The sequence below is a fragment of the Cebidichthys violaceus genome, unplaced genomic scaffold, assembly GCF_023349555.1.
Source record: "Cebidichthys violaceus isolate CVI_PGR_0920_01 unplaced genomic scaffold, fCebVio1.0.p SCAF_8, whole genome shotgun sequence".
NCBI classification, from domain to species: domain Eukaryota; kingdom Metazoa; phylum Chordata; class Actinopteri; order Perciformes; family Stichaeidae; genus Cebidichthys; species Cebidichthys violaceus.
The window spans coordinates 3,445,001-3,464,552 of record NW_027176964.1 but is presented as its reverse complement, the minus strand read 5'-3'; the positions used below and the strand labels follow the sequence as shown (position 1 = coordinate 3,464,552).

Here is a 19,552-nt window from a genome sequence, read left to right as displayed (position 1 = left end):
AATCTGAACAAATCTCACAAGTGTTAGCTTTCTAAAATACCAAAACTATTAAAATAGACCTTATATTTAGACGAAAATCACTCTCTTTACTATGGGTATGCAATTTTCGAGGAGAGGCCTACAAATAGGCTTAGGGCTTAAAGAAGGACATTATAATTGTTACAGTACAGCAAATCTATATGTATCATTTAGGAACTTTCATAAAAAAAGGTTGGATTTTTTTGTGTCATATTTCTACAAAAGAAAATGCAAATGTTTTCCTAGGGACTAAATAAACATAATAATTGATTTCTACGGACAAAGATGTCAAACGAAATATACAGACATTAACATAAGAGGAATGAATGTGGTACATATTTTTTTGTAAATGTGTCATATATTCCTACTGTGTGAATAGCTGTGACTAGAGGAATGAGCAGGTATGCGAGGAGAAGAGGGAGGAGGAGAAGGATGAGGAGGAATAAATAAATAAATGGTAATATAATAAAACTGAAAGGTAAGTTTAGTGACTACATAAATAGTGTTTATTAGTATTATTATCATCAACATCATCACTGATAATAAGATAAAACAAACTAGTAATAACATTGGGATTTTATAAATGATTTTATGGAAAGATGGGGACTCTACAGTTGGTGTTGGTAGCATCTCCTCCATGTAACCAGCTACACGCTCTGTAACTTCCCTCTCAGTGACAGCAGAAAGCCGTCACTGTGAGCCGTAGCACTGACATCGTTCTCCTTGACGCGCCTCGCCACCCACCAGTGTTCTGGAGCTGTGCATCCTTCACGGCTGACAGACTGAACATTATCCTCCAGACACCGTTTGCATTTCACCATTATGTTTTATTAACGCCTTGCTTATTTGAAAACGTAACTAAATAACAAATAAAATAAATTTGAATTGCAAACTAACCAACAAAAAACCTCATCTGAGTACTGTAACACAATACTTTGTGATTGGCGACTGGCTCAGTGGTAGAGCAGGGTTGTCCTTCAATCAGAGGATCGGCGGTTCCATCCTCGGCTCTACTACATGTGTCCTTGGGCAAGACACTTATCCCAAAATTGCTCCCGCAAGCTGTTCCTGCGGTGTATGAATGGCTATAAATGATTAGTTAGAGTCCTGATGGGCAGGTGGTACCTTGCATGGTAGTCATGGTAGTCCCCTGTCATCAGTGTGTGAATGATGACATGTAGTGTTAAAGAGCGTTGAGTGGTCGGAAGTCCATTTATGAAGTCCATTTACCATTTAATGCGTTACTCGCAATGCCGCAAATTATGATGTGTATGCTGACTGAATCACAGAACCACCCGGTTTGAATTATGTGGCTCTCTATACAACATGGCTGCTCCAAACAGACTATTGCGATGTTGACCTTGTGTATAACTCTACTTCCCTGTCGTCCCTTTGGTCAGGATCTCGACGGAGCACTCCCCCAAACTGCAGATCAGGAGCCACAGTTACCTGCGTGCGGTGAGTGAGGTTTCAATCAATAGAAGCCTGGATACCCTGGACCCCAAAACCCTCCTCGACCCCAAATCGCTGCTGTCCTCACCCCAATACCGCTCACGCAATGAAAGCTACATGAGGGCCATGAGCACCATCAGTCAGGTTGGTTGCCAACACTGCTGCCTTTATGTTGTCAGGATGCTCCACCCAGTCATGTTACCATAGATACACCGAGGCTTGGAAGGATGTGAATATGTGGGGAGTGGTCAACCACATTGAAAACAAACTTTCATTTAACGCCATTATTTCTCTTGTATGATTTGTTCATCTGGGAGGTGACTCCAAGCACATGCAACCTATTGGCTGTATGACCAGCTGGATTTCTTTCTTTCACGGGTTCACTGTTTTCCAACACTGATCTTATTAAATATTTACTTATTATATAAAATTAATTTCACCATACCTCATTTTTGAGAAACCTGTTTTGTGCCTCAACACAATCCGATGAAGTAATTTTTCAACTACCTTGAAAATATGGATAGTCGTTGACAAAACAACCGCAACTCAAGGTCCACTTGCTCATATGTTTTAGAGCATTTGACTATACCACATGGTCGTGAGTTTGTTCAGTTGCCAAGGATCTGTAGAAGATGAACCAATCCATGATGGAAACAATGCTTTTTACATGTGAACATGATATTCTCAGGGTCAGAAGGTCTAAAGGATTGAGAGAAAGCTTCTTCAGCGACTTCTAGAGAGTTCTAAAAACTGAGGTGAGTTTCTGGTGTGCCCAGAGCTGCAGCGGTGCATGTACAGTACACAAGTATATGGCATATATCCACCTGTGGACAGGGGGATTTACTCTACACCAACCTAAATATAGCCATTGATGTGTATCAGTGTAAAGCAAGGCTGCAGCCAGTCATGTTAATCTTTCAAGTAATCATAGTAGACTTTGCTGTTCCCAGACTTGAGCCTTGCTCTTTGAGGCAATAGTTATCGGCCGATACCGAGTACCAATCAGATCCCAGTGTTTCATTAATAAGCTGTTTGCCTCACTGTGTGGAAGTGACCGGGATAACATTTTGAATGTGTAAGGCAACATTAGGTTTCTCTTAAATACTGCCTTCCTAACTTTAAAACAAAATGCAACAAATAAATACATAGATATTTATTCAACAGTTATTTGATATTAAATTAATAAATCAAACCCCAGCACCTTGGTTTAAACTTTAGTTTAGTAACAAGTGTAAACCCTTTTTAAATCGGCAACAAATAAGTCAAAAACTTAAACAGGAATTAAAATTCAAGTGTATAATGTTTATGGTGTTTGAACATAAAATTGAATTGAACATCCAATTGGACTCGATGAACCGATTCGATTTTGGAGGTCAAAGGTCACCGTGACCTCACAAAAAAACATGAGAACTTCACACAAAACTCTTTTGGCTTAAAATGATGAAGTGATGACATGGTTGTAAACTGCAACTTGATTGGTCGGCAAAGGCAGACGACCGCAAGGCGGTAATTCTATTTTTTCATGCAGTGCTGGTTTCTGTCTGAACCCAACCTGAAACAGCACCAAGCCTGAAGGAGAAGCTTCGTCTTGGAGGAACAAAACGTCCCTTCCCTCTCTGTTGCTCAGAAGGATAGATGTACTGTGTTTAGCTAACTAACTTTGAAGACACCACTACATCACTGACATGATGCAGTCCAGGTTGAAAAACAGTGCACCCGTCATTGTTAGAAATGCAATCTTAGCCCAGGCCTGTGCACACTGCATCACCACTCCATGTCTCCAACTCCACAAATCCATCCATCATATTACAAGTGCTTACTTCCAGGACATGTCTGGATGTGTTCTATATTTTTCTTCTTGTCAACAAATCCCATGTGCAGACCCAAACCAACACTGAATGTATCCACTAACGTGTATCAAGGCCTGATATATCTTGATCTTCTGTGCCATAGATCTCCATTGTTGTCCGAAATCAATTAAAAACACATCAATGAGCCACAATCTTAGTTAGTTTTTATATTAAAGATATGATTGTTTGTGCAACATAACCGGCCCAACATGTTTTCACTCCCAACTCGTCAAATACGGACACTTGGTGTTTGGCCCCTTGCTTTCCCTTGGCACTGAATCCCAACTGGTGCACCTCTTCAGTGAATTGGGCTGCTAGAAAGAGTTAGGTAAACAGGGTTGTTCTTGAGTATGAGAAGCTTTTTGAGTGATACTCAGTTCTCCTTCAGAGGTAACTTCCTTGGCAACCAGCAACCGGAGTTCCGTGTGGCACCACATCCCCTTTTCTGGGCTCCGCCCTCCTCAGGTGGGCTGACTTCTACCCCAGTGGCACCGTGTGGGAGCAGGGGGTTTCATTATGCTAACTTGTGCTTCCTTGTGTCCTCTCTCCTCCTGTGACAAGGAGTTAGTTCCCCCAACATGGAGGATCCCTGAAATGCACCTGGAGAAGCGAGGAAACACGGGTGTATCCTACGTGGAAGTGACGTGATGTATACACCTCTAGTTTAGACACTATTGAACTAAGGATTTCTCATTTTGGCAGCTTCGGCTCCTCCGTCCTCCTGTCTCTTTCTCATGTTCTCGCTGGGAGGAGCTAAGACGGGAGGAAGAGGACAAGTCAAGGAGGAAAGGAGACACGCTAGCATAATGGAAGGAGGAGAGGAGACACGTTAGCATAATTGAAGGAGGAGAGGAGACATGTTAGCATAATGGCGGAGGAGAGGGGACACGTTAGCATAATTGAAGGAGGAGAGGAGACACGTTAGCATAATGGAAGGAGGAGAGGAGACACGTTAGCATAATGGAAGGCTCCCCCGGTGACAAAGGCTGATCCCGCCCCCTGTAGCAGGAATTTTTGTCCTTTGTGGTAGACCTAACCCAGAGCTAACAGTAAGGGGTGCCCCTTGCATACAAGGTGGTACCTGAAAATGATCCTGTGGTCTAAAAAGGGGTTTTCACAGACCATGAGCAAAGCAGATAGAATGAAAATATTCTGGAAGTTTCCCTGATGTCCATCCTCTTCATTGTTCCCTCTGTTTCTCCCCTCTTCTCTCTCTCTCTCTGCCTGCTCCCCCTCTGTCGTCCTCCCCCCTGTTCTCCTCCAGCTGAGTGAGGTGGAGGTGAACGGGCAGATCGAGCAGGTGTGTGAGCAGGTCTACAGTGCGATGCAGGCCCAGGCCATGGAGGCTGCCATGGACAGCATGGAAACCATGGACACCCTGCCAATGCCAGGGTGCTTCAGGATGCGGAGCCACAGCTATGTGCGCGCAATTGACCAGGGCTGTTCGGGGGAGGAGGAAGGAGAGGGAGGGAGGCCGCTGCTCCTGCTGCCATCCTCCCCACCACGCACATCTGCCACCACCGTCAGGACCATCCAGAGCAGCACGGGTAGGGCAATTAGGCAGGAGTGGACGTTCAGTAATTTTTCCCTTTAACACAAGTGTGTCTAAACTTTTCATACAAGGGTTCACATGGAGATAAACTCTATAGTTCACAATATTCGTTGGCCAGGACAACGATCTTTATCTGTCCACGATAACAGAACGATATTCAGTTATGCAACGCCTGTTATGAATTAACGCTATATTCAGTCCCTTTTTTTCTCTTTTTCAAGACTGTACAAGGGCAGTTACTACCAGGTGATTGATCTTATTTGTTGATCTCAGCATGCCCTTGTGTACTTGGTACTTCAGGCTATTGCAACATTTGTATCTCCAGTCCATAGATATCTATATATCTTTTCCGTCTCTCTGTTCAACTTTTTTAGTTACAGTAAGACAATTTTATCATTAGTACATTTAACTCAGCTTAAATATCACAACAATGATGCTTGTTACCGGACTGAAGAATTGCTCAGTAAGTGTTTGTTTACATATGCATGAAGAGTCAAATAAGCGGAGCATCCTTTTAGTGTGGTGCCCCATCTGGGTAAATCTGGACTTGTCCAAACCCCTGTTGATAGTGGGAGCTGTTGGTGGAGACCTTGGAGAGTTTCAGATTTAATTACAATACACCCCAACATGCACGTCCTCCTGTACTCTTTCCACATCAACAGAGATACTGTTTGACAACAGGTTCATGTCCTTCTCAGTAGCAGCCACATTTTTAAATCCTGTGATCAGTGATGTGAGCACAGTCACATATTTACCCATTTTTTTCAGAAATGTTGGCGTTTTATTTGTCATACCTTTTGGAAGTTTTCACTTTCTGCCATCTCGACTTCACTTTTACAAGATTTAAGTAAAATGCCAGTCTTGAGTCAGGGACCCCTTCAAGAAGTTGATCAAATACCCTGACTCTCTATATTTTGACTTCCTCAACTTTCCTATTCTCTGTTTTGTAGCTCAATATTAATCCTCACATGTGTCATACTTGCTGAGCTGTTACATCATTGGCCAATCATTATGAGTAACAAGCACTCTGCTGCTTTAGTCTGGGAATAGTACTGTGATAACATGACGAGCCAAATGAATCAGCTCCCCATTTCTCTCAAGAGAGCTGACAATTATCTGGCCTCCATTTCCACGTGACTTCTTCCGGAGGAGTCCCATGAGATGGACTGTTAGTCACAGTTGCCGCCTGCATTACTCTAGACATGGTAGTTCTAATGTTGAAATATGTAATGTTAATACCACAAGCTACTACAAACTCAAAAGGAGCTGCAAAAAACACATTAAAAAACTGTTACATGCAAAAAAAAGATACAAAATGTGTGTAGGCCTGACCCTGCAGACAGCAATGAAGTACTGTTTTTTTTTACTGGAAGTGTTTTTTTTAAACAGCTAACAATTAATTAATACAAAACATGTCTGCGCATGAATGAAAATCTGTAAGACTTGCCCACCAAAGCCAGAGGATCCCTGGTTGAAAAAGACAAACAGGATCGCTCTTGAAACAATGTAGGCCACTGGTTTAACGGGGATCAGTTCAAAACTCATTATGTTATTTTCTTCTCCTTAATCTGGACTACAGGGAAAAAGCCTGTCACTTTTTAAAAGAAATCTTACTCTTGTGTCTTGTGTCTACACTGGATCAGCCACAGTACTGCTGTGTTACACACATAACAGGAAGAAGAATTATAAAAACGCTCCGGGTTGCAGTTACGTGCATAACTGCACTCTGCCTTGCGCTGTAACAATGAACCAGAAATCTCACAGAGATAATCTTGTAAAAGTACCCAAAAAAAGGCTGTCTTCATGCGTGGTATTCAGATGAGAACATGCCAGAGTGGATGCCACGGGGGACTTTGTGTCGGCTGTTTGGTATTAGGGTTGCCTTTATTTTCAAAGTGCTCAACTGGAGGTGACCTACATTCTCTGCTCCTCTGGGAATTCTTGTAGAGTTAACCAAGAGGATAAATGGACACACACACACACACACACACACACACACACACACACACACACACATGTAGATAAGCACAAATGTGTGTCTATATACTATTCACTCATGTGCACACCCGCACAATCTTCTGCAGTCACACAACACAGTACAGTAGATGGTTAGCTCTACATCCACATGACTGGAGATTGTGCTGAGAAATGTTGGTCCAATGTCCATTGAACTGAGTCATCCACTCAGGCCTATTGTGCAACTGCATTATTATCACCACAGGACTTTTAACAGCTGCATTTGGCATTTTCCTTTTTATTTGTTCACTCATATTCATCTGTGGTATATTTGATCAAACATGGGTATCAACCCAGAATGCAAGAAAACGCGAGAGTTTCACTGAAAAGATTATCCAACAGATGACCCAGCAAGACATTTGTTCAATTGTTTCAGCTTGTGAGTCTGTGTGTGAGTCCTCATGGCAAAATGTGATTCAGGAGATACCAGCTGTAGCAGGAAGTACCAAAGAAGAGGTTTTGAGGATTTTGCCAGGTGTTTCTATTTTTGTCTGTGAACAGCAACTGCGCAAGATGCAGTTAAGAAACTTTACAGGTGTTTAGTTGAGATCAAAATGAAGGCCAAAGTCAGAGGATGGGAGTGGTCCGAGGAAGGATGCCGGAAGAAGGGGGATAGGAAGCTGGAAATGCCCCCCCCATTTTACACCACTGGATGCATTACTGTCACGTTTGGTGTGATCTCTCGTTTAAATATTGAACAATATCATGATTTTTTGTTAAGCTTAACAAAAATGGTTATATTGATTAAATTCACCAGACATCCTCTTGTGCTTTCACCATCGGCCATGACTACCCACACACTCACTAGTATATAAAAGTATATTAAAAACAACTCAAAAGTATAGTTTGTCATTTTGGGATATATGATTTTGCTGAGAGCTAATGTTCAGACTGATGCTACTCTCGCGTGTTCACTAAAATGGAGTCCCCAACCAAAAATGACAAAGTCGAATCTGATTGGTTAAGTATTGCCTATGAGTATATAAGTCTATGACTGATCGTAGAATTATGTTCTTTTTTAATTTGCTCATTGATCCCCCCTCTGTGTAAGCTTTATGTACAGTATCAATAGAAAACAAAACAACACCATTAATAGCTGAGATACGTGTGTGTGTGTGCGCGCGCGTGCGTGCGTGTGTGTGCACGCGTGTGCAGGTGCAACACTGTCCAAAGCACTGAAGCTGAGCTGCTTTTCGTGGTTGTAAATGATGGAACTTTCGGTCTTCATTCATCATAGCAAAATGTGGTCCAGGAGACGCCAACTGTCATTTTCACAGTTTGGTTTTTGTACAGATCAAACAAAAAATGTCTAAACTCACTAATTAACAAGTTAAATCTTGTTTGTCTAATCTGCACAAAAAACAAACCCTGAAAATTATACTTTGCCATTTTTCCGTCTCTGCTGGCCTGGCAACTGTTTTTTACACTTCAATTTTGCTCCACAATACAAGAGAAAATGAAATTAACACAGCAAATCAAATTCAATAAAGCTAGACAAAAATAAACTGAATGTATCTATTTATGCGATAAAGTTTATCTTGAATGTCACTAACTCGTCAGGATGTCTTAAAGAAATGAGTAGGTTTGAGGAAGCGCTGGAAAAATTAAATGGGTTTCTTTCTGAGGCCAAATTTGAAGCATATTGTCATTTTATATTGGATAACTTGACTTAGGTGATGACAGAGCAGTCCATTAGAGCTGAATCAGTGGAGCCTGCATGTCTCATCATGCACTTTAAAGAAAGGTTTCCTGCTCTAGTTCTCAGCTGAGAGAGCCGTAGCTAAAGCAAAATGACGTTTGTGGTTAAAGAGAGAATGAATAAAGAGGAAAGACTGAAAAAGAAGGGGTGTCCAAATGATGTTGATTGTGGGCCATGTCACGGGCCAAACAAAAGTGAATGTGTAGTTTTCAACCAGTTACAGGGCAATACAATTAGTGTTTCTAGAACAGAAAACCCCATGTGCTATAGAAAATTCATTTTTTTATCAAAAATACTACCCAACACGTGGCCTAAGGGCCCACTAAAAATCCGATGATGGTATGTTTAAATATGTAAATAAGTCAAATTAAAACAGGCAGAAGCATCCAAATATTGGTTTCTGTTCATAGCCTTAGCGCCCACTTAAAAGATTACAAAGTAAATGTAAATGTAAGGTGTGAAGTCTAATATTAAAATGTAACAAACAGAACAGGCAGAAATAGTAAAATATTGTTTCTATGCCAAGAGGTTCAGAATTTTACTAAATTTAGTCGACATCTAGTGTTTCAACTAGGATATGAAATATACATAAAGTGCATTTTCTTAGAAATATGCTTAAACTAATCTCTATTTTATTCAAAGAAATTCACCATAGTTTGGCCACCCTAGAGATAGAGGTACCCCAAGAAAATGGTCTAACACCAGAATAAAAAAATACACCACATGGAAAGAAATACTGCATACCAGCATGACTGAGGGAGTGAGAAAGGCAGAGTCAGAGGTTTCTACAGTAAAACGCCACTTAAATCAGGTCAGTCTGAGTAAAGCAGCTGAGCAGGCTGATGAGCTGTGTATAAACCCAGTTAATCACCTCCTCTCTTTGTGCTTCCTCACAGATCCAACTTTCCCACCAGCTCCATTCAGCTGCTGAGGGCCATATAACATCATCCATATTCATATCAAGACAAAAACTTCAGCCTTCATGTAATGCTCTCTAAAAAGCCTTTTTGGAATGCTTTCTCTCAGTGATGTTTGACCTTTGCTGAATGTAGTTAACACCACTCCTTTCAGTCTCTCTCCATTGTGCACCATCAGATATAGGCAAAAAGGCCAAGGCAAAAGTATCTACTGTATAGTTTTAGTGTGTATATTTATAGACTCAGTTAACTTTTCTTTACACCAATTAAAAATAATGCAGTGTAAGTCCAACAACTCTGCAGTAAATCCTATCTTCATGAAGGCTCAGTTTTGAGTTGAAACTGTTTCAGAGAGATGTTCATTCATTGGACTGTATTTTACTGAGGTTTGTCTGTTCACCTCATTTGTATCAATGAGAGACAACTAAATATACATTAACTTTAGCAAGGTGCACCTAATAAACAGGCGACTTTGTGTATATTTTAGTATTTTCTCACTTTGGAATCAGATTAACCCACCGGCAGGCCACCATCAATTATTTAGCTCACTATGATTTTGTTGAAGGGCGTAAGCTGTTTGCTTCATTGCTAATGTAGCGTAAATGCCTTCATTTGTATTTAAGGTTTTGTAGAATGCTTGCACTCTACTTTGGGCCATCAGAAACAATGAGTATTTATATAAAATGAATTAACTTGCATTAAATTCACCTCGGTGCACCACCCTTTGAAAAGGAAATGATGATAACCAGTTAATTAATTCAGTGCAAATTGTGGAGGTTGCTACAGAGTTCTTGACTCGATAACAGTACTAACAACTTCAATTCAGCCCCAGCGCCAGGAGTCACAACATGCTGCTGATCTGGCAGAGCAGTCCCCTGACATCAGAACCCCAGGTTGGGGCTTAATTCAAGTTGTTCCATAGCCTCTGACTGAAGGTCCGTCTCCCGGAGCTGCCGCAGGCTCTTCTTCTGGTGAAGTAGTCTCCTGGCGGCAGAGAGGACGAAACGAAAATAAAAGTTGTTTTCTCATTTCTGCCAATTTGGATTAATCCAATAAACAAATTATTAAAACCTACACGAACCCTGTATCTTCAATGTGACTGACGAGTTTTTGAATTCATCAAACGTCTTTATAGTACCATCCTTTAAAATCTGTCCAAACTATATTGAATCCATGAGCAGTTATTCTCATCCACTTCAATGTATTTCTCTACAGATGCTGTCTTTTGGGGGTTAAAACAGGAGAGCAATGCCTTCTATTGGTTTGTAAAATCAGCCACTGGTGCAAAGATAACCCTGCCCAGTTTGTGATGTCTTACTGAGGATTTCAATTAGTTTGACCGAAACCTCAGCTAAGTGTTTCAATGCCAACACTTCCTTTTTCAGTTCAGGTTTTGTTTTCAATCCACCCATTCATTATCTTTGCTCGTATATACACTTGCCACTTCTATAATATACTAGTGTAAAGTACTGTTATCTGTTTGCTTGTTACCATATTATATTGTACATTTTAATATTGTTCAATTATGTCTTGATTATTGTTATGCACCAGTCCCCAAGTCAAATTCCTTGTATGTGTGTCATACTTGGCAATAAATGGTTTAATCTAATCTCATTCTATCGCTCACTACCCAAAGCTCATAGGTGAGGATCGGAACGTAGATGGACTGGTTAACTGAGAGCGGTCTGGTACAACGCACGCAGCACTGCTGACACAGCACCGAAGCGCCTGTCCATCTCACGCTCCATTTTCCCCTCACCCATGAACAAGACTTCAAGAGTCTTGAACTCCCATTTTTAGGGCAGTAACTCAGTCCCAACCTTGAGGGTACAATCTACCCTTTTCTGGCAGAAAACAATGGCCTCAGACTTCGAGGTACTGACTCTCATCCTAACTGCTTCACACTCTGCTGCAAACCGCCCCAGTGGGTTCTGAAAGTCGTGGTCTAATGATTTTGTTTTCAATGCCACATTTTATTCATAATGCCAAAATCTAAAATCACTGTCCTGGCTCCATATGAATAGGAGCCCCCAAACCTAAGCAACAGTACGGCAATGTTCTACACACATCAGCATTCATTTAAAATGGAACTGTTTATAATGTGCATTACGTTTTACTGCTGGCTTATGATGACTACTAACTTACAGATGGAGGTGGCACAACAGCTGACATTGACCTGACATTGATACCGATGGTCATCCAGGCTAGCTGAGCAAATGGCATTTGGCCAAGTTGGAAATAAATGCATCTGAGCAGTGGAGAGGCCAGGAAGTGTAGCTGTTACAGATGTCCATGGTACAAGGTCATGCCCCATACTGGGAGACTCTTGCAGGTCAGAAAAAGAAAAAAAGGTTTTGCATAATGTAATACTTGATAGTGTAGTTTCCCATAAAAGTTATGCTTGTCATATATTTTAAGTCACCAAGTTCACTTCCCCTTGTGTGGGTTTCAGGCAAACGTTTTCAGAGACTGCTGAGGGCTGACGAGAAGAGAAGCAATGTGATACTAAAAGTACCCAGGCTTAAGGAAATCAGGGCAAGGGGAGAAGCTCAGCCGCAACTCAGAGCTTAGTATACCCTATCTTGTTCAGGGACCAGGTCCCACACATTTGACTCTGGCAACACTGCAGTTTTATGATGCCAAATTGAAACATACATTTGCAATGCCCGTTGGGAGCTTGTTCCCAATTGCAATGGGCCAATGGCTTGGCTCCCGGTATTGCTGCTTGCTGCGTTGTCAGGGGCCATGCCCCTTTGGGGCCTTATACATTCAGAGTGCCTGCCCGTTTGGAGCCAGCTGATTACTTTGCCCCCAGAAGTGCTGCTTACATCGTTGACGAGAACCACTCATCGCTCGTTGTCTCCAGGGAAGTGAAGAAGAGTTTGGTTGTCATGTTAGTATATCCAGCATTCTGCAGCCAAAGTGATCTGCAGTCAGTGATCGTCAACCTGTGCTGATTACATGCTCACCTCAGTCTGCAGAGCCTTGAAGTCTCACCAGTGTTGCTACATAGCTTGTTATGTCCAAATTGCACCAACCTCAACACTGCACATCCTTGGTTTCCCCAACAATACACTACAATACAATCACCAAGTGTGAAGTAGATCAGATCAATGGTTCTCTAGATATCTCTAGAGATCCCTTGTTTTAAAGTTAGATTCTCATTTCAGATATAATTTTGATCAAGTTGATATCTGACCGGAATCAATCAGTTGGGTTGTGTCACCCAGTGCATGGACACCTTTGGAGGAGTTCTCAAATGACAGTCATTCCAATCCTCTGCTATGGTCCTCAACCGATGCTGACTCAAGTGACATCACTTGAGGACATTTATCAGACTTCACACAGCTCCCCTTGGGGACACAAAAGGCTTCATACAACTTTTTTTCACATGCAGTGGTACTCCCCAACACCTTTTGATACAGACCAAAAAAAACCTGAGCCTATCCTTTGACATATAATCAAGCAGTCTGGCAGTTTGTCAACACATTACATGTCAGTCTTAGAAGCTGACTTCCACAAGCAAGAAGCTTCTTTTTCAAATGAGGCCCCTGTGAGCCTTTAACACACTGCTGATGCATCAGAAACCAAGTGATGAGCTGCCCTGACCCTGTCCAAAAGCGACCTAAACATTCTGCTGAAACACTTGAATTACGACAGGCCAGCTCTGTCTGGGGACGAGTGGAGGCATAGGAGACCGGCTCACCACTGTGAAAGACTGATTTAACAGAGACAGGAAGGTAAATTCACAGGGTAAAAACCTCCCTCTATGAGGATTATCCTCATATTCCTTGTTTGGCCCTTAGGCACCCTTCCAGCCAACACACAAAGTTTGTGTCTTAAGTATTACAGAGACAGAGATGGAGGAGGCTAAAGACAGATGTGGGCAATGACAACTTTGATTTATCTATAACAACATAGAAGAGTTCGGGGTGATTAAAGTACACCAACGCTGCCTCCTAACCTATTTGCAACAGCAAATAAAGCTCTAGCTTAAGTTCAGTCAGGAAGGCTATACTCTTGAATGCTTAGGTTTGTAGTTTATTTTGTAAACATCTCCCATTCACTTCTCACGCATGCTTGATCATTATTTCCTTGCTGTCATTGTTAGAGGCTGTCAATCATGATATCAGCTCCACATTCATTCCACTTCAAGCCGCTCATCAATCAAGCTAAAGACCTTATTCAGTATGTTGCACCCAGACCGTCTTCTCAATATTGTCAAATATTGTCAGGCTGCTTCGTCAGTAGTTTTAGGCATTGTCCAAACCGTAACATTGTTTAATTTTTTTGGTGTTCCGATGTTCAACGGGAGAGCTATTACTGTAAATTCTATAATAGCGGTGGGCCTTAATTAGCCTACCTCTACTACAAGGGTATCTATAAGGCTCGTTTGAAGCAGGGGTATTAGACACACGCAGTTAGGACGCATTTAATCCCTCTGTTTCCTCAGGGTACTAGAATATCCAGCGTTTGCAGTGTTTAATTGTCATACTAAAACTTCATGACCTCACAACCTACAATCACACATCCTGTTCCATTAAAGCCCTTGTCAGGCTCTTAGGTGAAACTTGCAGAAATTGTCATAGTAAAAATAAAAAAACTTGTAAGGTTCTCACCTGTACCTTAGTGTAGCCGTCTCCATCCTATGGCACGTGTGTTACATTACTACAAGTACAGTTATTTGGGACTTTTAACTTTAGTACACCGTGAAGTTGTATTATGTTTATGTTTCATGGTTTAATTTTCAATCAAGCAAAGGGAGTACTTAATGCCAAAAGGCACGCCCATTCATGACATGCTCAGAAGTTATCCATAGCAGCGCAGCTGAAGTCTGTAAAAAGGATCACGTCGGCCTCATTCAACAAAGTCAGCCTTTTCCTCATTGCTGACTTCATCACAAACCACAACAAGCATGGTCAGTTGGCACACCGGCAAGTCTCTTCCATTGTGTGCCGGTGTATTCTTGCGACTTATGTCCATCCGTAGGCTTTTGAAGGATATCACGGTCAGCGGTTCTCAGACTCTGGCCTCCCTCTACTCCAGATTTGATATAATCTGCATTGTGTGAGATGCCTCACCGGAAGCTCTCATGTCTGGGGCCAGCATCGGAAACACAAACGATGAAACACAACTTATGAGTAAATTGTCAGCATTTCTCAATGCGAGCATTCCTCTTCACGATTTATGCGACAGCATTACGCAGTTAGCTGCCACACAAGTCCTCATCGCAACCTTTCACATGGCAGTAAAAGTCCTCGCTCTGTAAATTTGCCTTGCTCAGATTCTATATGCATATGGTGGTGGAGTTTTTGCTTCACAGCTACGTCGCTGCCCACTGTCTTCTTCAATAACATGTTTTTTTCTGATCATAGCTGACCTCGACATTACTTTCACGCCTCTCTGGTCACAATAATTCAGTCAACGAATGCTTTTTAAAAAAAATATTATACTCTATTATATCTTGGCTAAGTACTCATTCGCAGTCGCCTTATTGTGTGGCTGGTATTGTTTTCACCTTTTGCAAAATCATGGAAAAAAAATTCTGCAGCAGAACTACCACAGAAGCGGCCTTTTGTACTTTGTCTTGACTTAGCAGCCCTGGTTTGTTCTGTCGTTCAATGCAGCAGCACCATTAGACGACCTGTTAAGTGGAATTGCATTTATTGCAGCAGCATTGCAGCATTGGGCATCTGTTAGCGGAATCACATACGGTGCAGCAGCAGCATTGTGGATCTGTTGGTGGAATCACATATGCTGCAGCAGCAGCATTGGGGATCTGTTGGTGGAATCACATTTGTTGCAGCAGCATTGGGCATCTGTTAGCGGAATCACATATATTGCAGCAGCATTGGGTATCTGTTAGCGGAATCACATACGTTGCAGTAGCAGCATTGGTCATCTGTTAGCTGAGAGCACTGGGTGATCTGTTAAGTGGAATTGCATTTATTGCAGCAGCAACATCGCTGTCCCACGTCAGGTCCATATAGAGTTCCGTCTTGACCTGCTCACTAAATATAAATAAATTGATTGTTTAGGCTCTGTCCATACTTCTTTAAGTGTGCCTTAAATCCCTCGTAAGTCATGTTTTAACTGGTGCTGGAGTTTTTGCTTCTTTACTTTCATTTTGTTGCCTGCTATCATAGTTAGCTATTATTGCATCGTTAAGCATCTAAATTCTTCTGTAATCATGCCTGCCCACATTCTTGATACATGCATATAACTGGTGATGACGTTTTGGCTCAATGGCTATCTTGCTGCTCACTGTTTTATCCGTTATTTCCAGTCAAAGATAACTCATAAGATCTGATTAATATATAATTCAGCTAATCAATAATATTCATGTTTTCACTTAATTCTTCACATCAAGGTATTCAACAACTAGGAATTCATCTATTTTGCCTTCTACTTAAAACCATTGTATTTTGCTAATAACTAATTATGTGTATTCCGCAATTGTTCTATTTTCATCTAATTGCTCATTGGCCAATGGGGGACATGAAAAAAACGTACTCACGCTATAAACGAGTGCCTGCCCCTTACTCTATAGGTACACAAATCTCGTTTGCTCCACATTTCACTGAGATATGTGGTGCAAAAGTGAGAATGCATGGTACTTGTCATTTATGAGCGAAGGAGCTGCATTTGAGATTCAAGCAGTTTTGGCCTTGTGATCCTGCCAGGAAAATATTCAAGAACGTTTTTGTTCATGACTTTACATTCTTTGATACAGGTGTGTTTTTGGAAAAAAAAGAACCACCAAAATGACTAGAAATAACTATCAAATATCTTTACACAAATCTTTTCACAAGAACCTGGAAAGATTATGTAATGAATCCATCTCCAAGTACCTCTGATTCATCATGGCATTTCATTGCAGCTTCCCACCATGAGATGACATTTGTGTTTTTCCTTCTTTTTTTAAAGAGTTTGGGAAACTTGCCTATTACTCTCTGCGATGCTCAGATATACAGTGCCCTCCAGAGTCATTGGCACCCTTAGTAAATATGAGCAAAACAGGCTGTGAAAAAATGTCTTTGCTGTTTATCCTCTTGGACCTAAATATTCACAAAAATCTTACCTTTTCATTGAAGTAAAATGATTGAAAAAAAAAAAAAATGTTGACATTAAATAAATATTTTTCTCCAAAACATGTGTGCCACAATTATTGGCACCCCTAGAAAATATCATGATTAAAATCTAACTGAAGTATAATTCCAGTCATATTTTACATTTGTAAGTTCACCTGTTTGATTAGGAACTCTTAAGTGGTCAACCATGACTTCCAGTTTCTCTGGGGTATATATATGAGGTGACACAGGCCAACAAACATCAAAGGTGGGTTTGGCGTACAGAGAAGCACCTCATACCCACTGTAAAGTATGATGTTGTGGGGCTGTTTTTCTTCCAAAGGCCCTGGACATCTTGTTAGGATACATGCTATCATGGACTCCATCAAATACCGGCAGATATTAAATGAAAACCTAACAGCCTCTGCCAGGAAGCTAAAAATGGGCCGTGGTTGGACCTTCCACCCGGACAATGATCTGAAGCACACCTCAAAATCTACACAAAAATGGTTCACCGACCACAGAACAAAGGTTTTGCCATGGCCATCACAGTCCCCCGACCTAAACCCCATAGAAAATCTGTGGGATGAGCTGAAGAGGAGAGTACACAAGCGTCAACCTCGGAATTCGAAGGATCTGGAGAGATTCTGCATGGAGTAATGGTCTCAGATACAGTGCCATGTGTTCACCAACCTCATCACACATTATAGGAGAAGACTTAGAGCTGTTATCTTGGCAAAGGGAGGCTGCACAAAATATTAAATGAAGGGGTGCCAATAATTGTGGCACATATATTTTTAAGAAAAACATTTGTTTCATGATAAGAATTTAATGTTTCTTTCAATTATGTTACTTCAGTTAAAGGTTAGATTTTTGTGAATATTTTGAATGAAAGATCATGAGGATAAACAATAAAGAAATTTTGTCGCATCTCGTTTTGCAAATTTTTACTAAATGGTGCCAATAATTCTGGAGGGCACTGTATATGGATCTCATGTCTGTGTGTTAAGCATATAACTGAAGTCAGGACATGATTCTTGTTTGTTTAATCATTAATTTAACATAATTGTTAAACCGATCTGCACCCTGCAACCCTTCTGTCTCTGGCTATAGCAAAGTTGGTTTTGGTCTCTGTAAAGGCACAGTGGTACCAAATCTGGAAACCTGACTGTGATGACAAGACTTCAGAAAGCTGTGCACAGTTACTGCACATGACATGAATGCCTATACCAAATTTCATGGCATTCCATCCAATAGTTTTTGAGAAATTTCAGTCTGGACCAAAGTGGTGGACTGACTGACTTTGCCATCCTTGGATCCATAGCACTAGCATGGCAAAAAAGGTCAGAGAGTTTTAACTTTTGCTCTTTTCAGTAGTGACTGTTAAAGGGTTAATATTTCTTAAAGAGGGAGTGAGAGACAGTGTTTTGCTGCCGTATGTTGCTGCGTATTGTTTTTCCCGCTGTTTTCTTCTCAGCTGGACATTGATATTTAGATATATCAGCAGCTAGCTGCGTAGCTAACATGGTGCTTTATTTTCGCCTCAAGCTGCATGCTATTTATAAACACACAGGCATGAATAAATGCAATTTCACGTCTATATTTGGATCTCCTGGAGCCGCTGGCTAAATAAGAAGCATGAACACAGATAAGAAATATAGAGATGGAAAAAAATAAATTGCTGTGTTCCACTGCAGCATGGAGGAAGAAAGAAATGGGTGTATTGTAGGTGGTGTGCATGCTTATAGTGACAGGTCCACCAGTGGGCCTGCAGAGGACAAACTCCAGTTTCAAAGCAACAGTAGTCCAACATGTCTGTTTCCTAGCTTTTTCAAGAGCTTCCAACCACATCTCAGGGACTTCATCAGCAAATGGAGCGTGCTCAATTATCTTTACATGCAACAGCGCCAGATTCATTTCAGAAGTGAATTTTGAAGCTTGGGTCTTAAAAAAGGTGATTGCTAACAAGTATCGAATTGAGACTACAAGACGTTGTTGTGTAAACTCACGCTCATGTGGCCATGGTGTAGTTTCTTTATAGCCTAACGTTAGCTTTTTCCTTCTGCTGATTGCATTCCCGCTTCAGAAATCATAAAAGTGGTGTTCATTTGTCAAGGTTATCTTGCTGAACTAAATGTTTAAGTGTCATAAACGTGTGTTTGCCACAGAGCTTATTTTCTGCAATAATCCTTAACGTGGTGGAGAGCTTTGAGTGCCCCCATGACCCTGAGGGCTATGTTGTCTGGAGCCTAGAGCTCCTGGTAGGGTCTCCCGTTGCAAATTGGTCTCAGGCGAAGGGCCAGACTAAGAATGGTTCAAAAACCCCAATGAAAAAGCAAAGAAGAGTCGAGGAGATCCTGCCCGGAGGAAGCCCGGGGCCCACGTCTGGAGCCAGGCCCAGTCGGAGGACCCGACAGTAAGCACCTGGTGGCTGGGTTTGCCACGGACCCCGGCCGGGCACAGCCCGAAGCAGCAACGTGGCACCCCCCTCCTCTCCATCCTGTGGGCTCACCGCTGGGGTCGGGTGCGCTGCCCCATGGGTGGCAGTGAAGGCCAGGGACCTCGACGGACCAGACCCGGGCGGCAAAGGCTGGCTCTGGGGACGTGGAACGTCACCTCTCTGTGGGGGAAGGAGCCGGAGCTTGTGCGGGAGGTGGAGCGCTACCAGTTAGATCAGGTGGGGCTTACCTCTACGCACTGCATTAGTTCTGGAACCGTACTCCTGGATAGGGGTTGGACTCTTTTCTTCTCTGGAGTTGCCCAGGGTGTGAGGCGCCAGGCGGGTGTGGGGATATTCACAAATCCCCGGCTGAGTGCCGCTACGTCGGAGTTTACCCCGGTGGACGAGAGGGTCGCCTCCCTATGCCTGCGGGTTATGGGGGGGAAACTTTGACTGTTGTCTGTGCATATGCACCGAACAACAGTTCAGAGTATTCGGCCTTCTTAGAGACCCTGACTGGAGTCCTGTATGGGGCTCC

At 42.0% G+C, this 19,552-nt stretch overlaps 1 protein-coding gene across 3 annotated transcripts in view; it reads left to right on the top strand.

Annotated features, from left to right (window-relative positions):
* Positions 1 to 19,552, top strand: part of dlgap1a (discs, large (Drosophila) homolog-associated protein 1a) — a 110,742-nt gene that overhangs the window by 59,415 nt on the left and 31,775 nt on the right. For 2 of the 3 annotated variants that reach the window (XM_068737668.1, XM_068737669.1), the window contains 2 exons: positions 1,419 to 1,614; positions 4,585 to 4,867. In XM_068737668.1, the coding sequence (XP_068593769.1) occupies positions 1,419 to 1,614; positions 4,585 to 4,867 (479 nt within the window). The remainder of the gene's footprint in view (positions 1 to 1,418; positions 1,615 to 4,584; positions 4,868 to 19,552) is intronic. The other variant, XM_068737670.1, reaches the window with a different exon arrangement.